This window comes from Grus americana, chromosome 1 (genome assembly GCF_028858705.1).
Source record: "Grus americana isolate bGruAme1 chromosome 1, bGruAme1.mat, whole genome shotgun sequence".
NCBI lineage: Eukaryota > Metazoa > Chordata > Aves > Gruiformes > Gruidae > Grus > Grus americana.
Genome location: NC_072852.1, coordinates 99936594 through 99944512, shown reverse-complemented (window position 1 = coordinate 99944512; position 7919 = coordinate 99936594). Strand labels below are relative to the sequence as shown.

General features: G+C 35.8%; 1 protein-coding gene across 9 annotated transcripts in view; it reads right to left on the bottom strand.

The window, feature by feature from the left end:
• Window positions 1–7919, bottom strand: part of ARL13B (ADP ribosylation factor like GTPase 13B) — a 50924-nt gene that overhangs the window by 37306 nt on the left and 5699 nt on the right. For 6 of the 9 annotated variants that reach the window (XM_054819145.1, XM_054819173.1, XM_054819155.1 and 3 more), the window contains exons 3-4: window positions 6970–7040; window positions 3468–3717 (exon numbers count right to left, since the gene is read on the bottom strand). In XM_054819145.1, the coding sequence (XP_054675120.1) occupies window positions 3468–3717; window positions 6970–7040 (321 nt within the window). The remainder of the gene's footprint in view (window positions 1–3467; window positions 3718–6969; window positions 7041–7919) is intronic. The other 3 variants (XM_054819193.1, XM_054819201.1, XM_054819164.1) reach the window with 2 other exon arrangements.

Sequence of the window (7919 nt, the reverse complement as noted above, 5' to 3'; positions counted from 1 at the left end):
AACAGCCAATTTTCTAAAAGCATTCAACAACAGCACTCTTCCTAATCCAAATCCTAATGTTCTACAAGTAAAACATGATGAAAGTTCTAGGAAGCATTAGTTTGCCTAACAGGGAATGCAATTTCTATTTCAAGTTTTTATTTTATATATGCTGAGGTAGTCCATGGTATAAAGGCAGATTAGGAAGAGAACTCTGACAGGTCAGAATTCTTGTCCCGAGGCAAATTCCTGCCTCCTTACCATTGCTACCACTCCAGTATCACTCCTTTCCAAGTTGTATTAACTAATAAGAAAAATATTACAGAGCACAGCCACATACATGATATTGATACCCTGATAACTGAAATGTTCCTTTACATTACTTTGTCTCATGAGCAGTAGTTTATTTCAAAGGTACATCTTAGCTACTATTCATGAAGATTTTATTTTTCCCCAACTAACTGGCAAAATTAGTTTTGTCCAGATAGATGAAAGCCCATAAATGCAAAAGAAAAAGGTAATTCTTTTTGATTATTATCTACCAGAAGTACACACACACAAAAAAAAAAAAAAAAAGAAAAAAAAGACATAACCAGCAGGTTATTTCAAAGACAAGCGGATGCTAGGTACACACAATGATACACCTGATACTGCATATGCAGTAACTTCTGCTGCTGCCTTCAAAATCCAGAATGGACTTGCATCCAATCTTACAGCATGTTTATACGTACTTCATTGTACAAGATACTACGTGCAGCACAAGTAAGGGTAAATAACATTAGACTAAAATTCAGTGCTGACCATTGAAATGTTGGTACATTGGTCCAATCTATGATTAAAAAAGAAACATGAATATTCAGTATAAGCATTTTATCTGTTTCATTCTGATCAAGTTACCAATACCTCTCTCCTCATTCTTCAGCACGCACACACTTTGAAGTTATAGCTCACTCATTTTCATTTCTTTAGAGTTTAGTTTCGTTAGTTTTTAAGATGATAACTGGTAATTAATAAAACATTAATGAATAAGCACTTTGTATTTAAGCATACAAATAATAGAGAAATCTGTGCACCTACAGACAGCAGAGAGTAAACAAACTACACCTGTTTTTCTGCTTCTCCTTGTTTATATCAAGTGCTGGAGGAAGAAAGTAGTCCAGACCAGAGACACACCCATGGAGTGTGGAAATCACAGAGGAGGAGTCTCTCCTCTGGCATAAAATTGTAACAGGGCTCTATAAAAAGAGAAATAGATTGTGCTCTGCACTACAAGGGCATGGGAGAGAAGTAAATTACTTAAACTTCAACTTTCCTGCATTTAATATGCAGAAGTCACTGTATTGTTTTCAGTAAATACTGGCCTTCACACATACATGCACGGACTAAGATACACTAATTAGAAACTTAGTAAGATATTAGGGAACTTTTGGGTATGTGGATACCAAGTATCTCATTATTTAAAAACAAACAAACAAACAAACCCCAAACAAACAAATAAATTCACAAAAGCTGAACATCCTTAGAAGAAAAAAATATTTTAAAAAGGCTAACTTTCACAACAAACGTGGAAATGTGCTGTTTCCTTTATTCTGTTCTTGCTACATTTTCCTTTTTCAATTCTAGGGACTTAAGGGAGAAAAGTTTATGCCACAGATCTCTTTTCATAACTATGAGTGACGGGGATTTGCATCTCCAACCAAAGGCATCTTCAGGGAAGGGAAGGTGCACAGGACCAGTTTAGTCTCATTTGCTAAGCACTCCTTTTCCATACCACAAACACTAGTGCTTAACTGAGCAATCCTTCCTGCTTCACAACGTAAGAAGTGTTTCAAATACTGGAACAAATTCTAGGGTTTTGTGATTTGAACATGACAAAAGTAGCATAGCTATGCCATAAACACAGACACCAAACCAAAACCAAAGGCAATACAGGAAAGAATTCATAACTCAAAATGCAGGCTCATATAGGGAGCATAAAACAAAGAACTGCTGGATCCCTCCACAGAACTGGGACACTGCAAGAGCAAATTCTGTTCAAAGGCTTGAAGCTCAATCAATCAGAGGGCAATAACATCAACAAACTTAGTTTAATCACCATTAGACTCAGTTAATACACTCTGCCTTCTGATTAGCTGCTAACATGGATTGAAAAGCAGGATCAAGTCCAGGGAAGTGAGTGGGCTCTCTGCATGTACAGCCAGCCACCCAAATAAACTCGATTACAGGATTAGGGCATAGAGACTTCTGTGAAAAAAAAAACCACAACCCTAAAGTTGTATTTAGTTAGAAATACTGCACAGTTGTCAACTATCAAGGTTGCATTTTCAGAACAGATTTGAGTTAAACTAGCTGCATTAGGTTGATTTTATTTTTATTGCCTTCCCTGTATTAATAACATTCAGATAGCAATGGAAGTTAAAATCTAATCTATTTATCAACATATACACTATTAGCTTGCACTCGATCCAGATTAGCCAGTTACATCTTCAAACCATTGGAGCATCACTGCTACTTAAAAGTAAGAGGCCTCTCCTCTTGGCTTTACAGATTTTTTATGGTATCACAGAAATGTTGTGTAATTACTTCATTATGGAGGTCTCATGCTGACAGGACATATAGTCCTGATAAATGTTTTTAAACTTTCATAGTTTATTTTGTAACTTCAAAAGGGTATTTGTCCTCAAAGACCTTTTGTGTGGCTGAATTTAATAAAATGTTACTTCCAGTGTTTTACAAAACCTAGTTTTTAAGCAAAGTTCATTAATCTATCTGTTCTGTGAAAGACTGTCTGTAGACCTTTTGAAACTTCAACTTTTTTTTTTTTAAATTAAAACACATGCACTAAAACAAAAGCACATGCCAAATACTATTAAAGTAAGCCTTCTTTAATGAGATTTTGCTGACCACGTATCAGCAGCACCACCATGTGTTAAGTGAACAAGACATTTATTGCTGAGGAGATTATTGGTATTGCAGAATATAATCAAGCATTTACAATTTAAGTAAGTGATGTAAGCCTAAATAGTAACAATATTTTTACACCATGTTGCCATGCCAAACTTGCAAAGCCTTTAACCTGTCATACCATTTCAAGTAATATTAGAATTCTAAAGAATTAAAAAAAACCCTATTATTTTTCCACTGCTAATGAAAGAGAAGAGAAATTAATTAATATCCCTGAGAAGGGCTAAATAAGATCTAATGTCAGATGCAGTGAATGGATACAGTATATCACCACGTACAATTCAAGAGGGAAAAAAAGGAAGGAAGAAAAGGCTTTGTTCACTAGTATAAGACCAAGATTGGCATAAATAAATGCTTCAGAAATACTGTAAAACTAATTGTACTATTGCTTAGTGCTAAAGTTACAGTAGTATTAGTGTACTGTATACTTATGTTTATACTGTACATAAATACTTCTTGAGGTATATTGAAGGTCAAAATTTACAAAATTTCAGATATTTAGGAGAACATTTAACATTACTTACACTAACACAGGTTTTCCTGATATCTTAGGGCTGTTTAAAACTTCTATCATGGCTTGCTTTGTTTCCTCCATTCTCGCAATGTCACTGGAATCCACAACAAATATTACACCGTAGGACTCAGCATAGTAATTTCTCCAGATATTTCGAATTCGTTTTCCACCTCCTAAATCAAAGATGGTGACTTCAAAGCGTCCCTGTTTCAGGTCAATCTTGGAAAACCCAACAGTTGGAGCCACATCTTCAGGAGACTCTGTCAGAGTTCAAAGAAGAAAGCCTTCAGTAAAAAGTGTCCTTAGTTATTTGAAGAGAATTGTGATTTGTGTAGCAAAACTCATATTTAAAAATGTGGAGCAAACCCTCCCTGTTAAGTGACACCATATTGCTAACCACGTATTTTTTACATTAAGATTTTCCCTCTCCTCAGGTAATTTCAAATTAATGCACTAGTGTCTCAACCAGTTACTTTAATTTAGGTAGAAGTACCAGGGGAAGAAAAAAAAAAAGCTAAAAATGCAATTTTTAACACCACAGTTAAATTACAGTGGTGTTCAGTGTACTGCAGTTTTTACTTTCCCCCTCACCACCAATGCTCCCGTCTGAACAGTTATACAGCATTTGTATTATTAATGCCAAACTTGGCATTAATCCAAGTTTGAGAAGGAAAACAAACAAAACAGTTAATGTATTTTGACCTAGGAAGCATTGAACTTTGCCAAATTTATTCTTTACCCCTCACGGTTGCCAAAACAGCTTCAAAAGTTCAAACCAAGGGCTGAGATGAAGTCGCTGAAATCGTGTTCTTCCAAAACGTAAACTACTTGATTCCCTTTATTGAAGATCAGGTTTTGGCCTTTGTTTGTTTGTTTATTTTTATTTTCTGTTTTTCAGTTTGCCATGCAATATGCTAAAACCCCATAGCTTTATATTTAATACTTTTGCTTGCTGTCTTCCTTTCTGGAAGGCAAAGAAAGCCTGTACTTGCCTCACACCACAAAGCTGTCACTACACAGGTGAGTTAATTGGATCTCTGCAACTGTTTTATGTAGCTTGGTAGCACAAGGCAGGAGAAACAGATGTAAAATTCAGCTTGTTGAGAGGAAGAAATGAAGGCATGGTCAAAAGCACTGAGCTTTGAAGAGCAGTGCAGAAGCTAAATCACCATCAGCCTTCTGCTACCACGTTCCTTTTTTGACAGAATCCTTCACACACAGCCAAGATGGGGATTCAGAACAGACCCCTTGCCCAGGACAGTGTAAGCCAATACTCCAGCACAAGAAGGGTCTGGGACCCCCATTTGTGAAAAACTACAGCTTCAAAACTCAGCAGACTTTATTTTGAAGAACATTTTGCACTGTGAGCCGTAAGTACATGCTCTTACAAGAAAGAGCAATGCCAAAATGAGAGTTGGTTAAGGGTGAAAGTTATCGATAGTGCTGAATGTAAGGGGATATTGCTGAAACATCTGCTCCTATTGTACAGTAAGATCTCCAATAATAAACAGCCATGAATGCAAAACCAGGGTCTGCCATATAAGCTGCAGATCCATTTTGGCAAATGTGACTTTGGTGGCCGTGCTGATTTGCCTAGCTTTAAGAGTCCTAAGAACTGAAACATACTTGGTTTCTGCTAAAACCCAGCAGTTATAACCAGTCTCCTCCTATAGGCTGTATGACCAGTGCACAGGCAAAAACACTGGGTTTATCAACCTTGAAGACTAACTGAAGGTTCTAATGTCTGCAAGCCCTGTTAAGAAAAAAAAAAAAATTGCTAAGGCAAACACTATTCAAGCCCTGGGAAACAGTCAACAGAAGTCAGAACTATCTTTTCCTGGAGTTTCCCTTTAGAAATAACCATCTTTATCTCATTTTTTTCCCAGAAAAAAGGACTTTTAGAAATAACAGTCATATTTAGCTGATAGAGGTTTTAAAGTTGATTTTGAAACAGAATGGAAGGCTAAATAATGAAGGACTCATGTTTTCAGGGCAAAGATTCAGGAATATAAATGAGAGAATATTCATAACATTATTCACACTTTAGCAAGTCCATGAACTTACATAAGGGGTATAAACAGAAAGTCAAGGTGGAGTCTGCAAGTCTGCCATAACACTACTAAGTACTCTCTTGTTATTACACAAGATGAAAGTTATTTAGAAAGACAAACCCACAAGAAAAAAAACCAAACAAACAAAAACAAACATAGAGAATTTTTGGTTTCATAAGTACAAGTTTTATCTCAAATTATATCCTGCTTGCATGCGTCATTGGATAGTGCAAAGCAGCCTCCAAAATCAAGTGGTCTCTTAGTAAATGCCAAAAAATTGATAGTGCTTTTCTGGTGACAAATAATACATACCACTAGAACCATTCTTTATGTTATATACATACACATGCAATTTCCTTCTTTTTAACCTCTTCCTCATTATATACACTTACAACACTGATTTTTATATAAAGTTTACTGACGTATGAGTGTTACTGAATGGTCATCTGAAAGCAACTTCAGCACATGCACACAAGAAAAAAAAATCTGGTCCATTGATTTCTCTAATATATACTAAGATGTGAAACACATCATTAACCGGAATATTTCGTGTCATTGCATTAATTCAAAGTAACTATTAATTAGAATGTGGTCTACAGCCTTCAGAGTTTTTGTCCTGCACTTTCACTTAAAACAACTGATAGAGACAGACAGCTTGCTTGTAGTTAAAACGTTCCTTCAGCTATTTATTGAACTACTGAAAAAAATTTCCTCTTGTCCAAAAATACACTATGATGCTCATGAAATTTAAACAAGAGCCCAGAACAGATTTTGTTGCAATTCAGCATTTTGCACAGTTAACAAAACAGTGGTCAATTCAAGGCACATAAGCACAAAGGTACTCTGAACATTTGGTCTTAGTGTTTCCAAGATAATGAAACACCTCTGTGGACTAATTTTTTCTGTCTCACTGGACTAAGTGTGCATGGTGCAATGTCTTAAGAGGCAGGTCTTTTCATACTATCTACCTTGCCTCTATAACATAATACCGTCTTTGAAAAAGATCTAGCAGAATGGTATCAACTTTGTTGAACTACCACTGATTTGGTCTACGTTAGCCCAACGTGGTGTTAAGTGCAGTAGCCAATGAGCAAACACAGAGCCTGCTCTGCTACTTCTCCTGAGCATAAAGCACATCACTAAGAGCACCTACTTCTTAAGTGACCCTAGCATGACTTGCTGGATATCAAAAATCAGGATCTTTATGTTTCAAAGGTAAGACCCCTTAATTCTTCTCTCATCTGCAGGTCTTCACACAATGAGACCTGTGACATACTCACTTTGGCAACCACACTTGCACCATTTTTGGTGGTATAATTACCAAAATTTTCTTTCAACATATGGGAGGGAGAGATAAATTAAGAGATGAAGCAATATTTTTAGATTAAAATGATGGAAAATTAGTAATTATACTCTCTCTTTCAATGCTCCATTTAGATGATAAACAAATTAATTGCTTACCTCCTTGAATTCCTCGGACTGTAGCAGTTTTACCAGCATTATCAAGACCCACCATTATTAGTGTCACCTTCCTCCATAAGGAGAAAAAAAAAAAATATTTCAAATCTTTTTTCCTCTAGCTAGACATCACTTAAGTTTTTTTAATACACGCACAGCAAATTTACCACAAAGTAGTAGAAAGAATAGGTATCAAAATACCAATTAATAGGCATTGTTACAATTGTGTATTTAGTGTTCAATATGTCAAACCATCTAATCAGACAGAACAGCAGAACAAGGTATGAAATGAGAAGTCTAATATTGTGCTGTAAGTTTCACATGAGACAATGATTTTGCTTTCAACTTGTATTTGCCTGCTGAAATTTAATTTCATGGTACTGTAAATTTTATCCTTTTTTTTTGGTATGGTCACGGTCTCTTTAACAATTTCTGTAATTTAATTTCCATTCCCCTGTATTTTTACCATCTCTCTGCCTCGAAGTTGTGCCTATACCAGAAATTTATTTCTGACTCAACCAGTGCATCTGAACAACACTATAGAGTATACAACACTTCTGTAGACAGCATCAGATGCTGTAAATAAGCGGCACTGGTACTTATCGTGCCTTTGTTTCAAGCAGGAGCAATCTAGACTGCAAATGTGTAAACTAGTGGTGTTGAGTATTTACAATACACTAGCAAACTGGTATGCAGGTTAGAATTTATACCAGGACAGGATTTTAAGCAAAGCAATAGGAAAAACATTTCTATGTGTATACCTCAATTGTTCCTTCTATTTACAAAGACTCAGAGGAGTCAAAGGAATTTGCTCAATTTTATGCCCCTTTAAGTGAAGGAATACTAAAAACATTGTTATTCCCAGTCTTAAAACTATAATAGCCTTCCAACTCAAACTATTCTATGATTCTAGCATCACCTCATAATGCTCAACTTGAGGAAACAGTATGCAA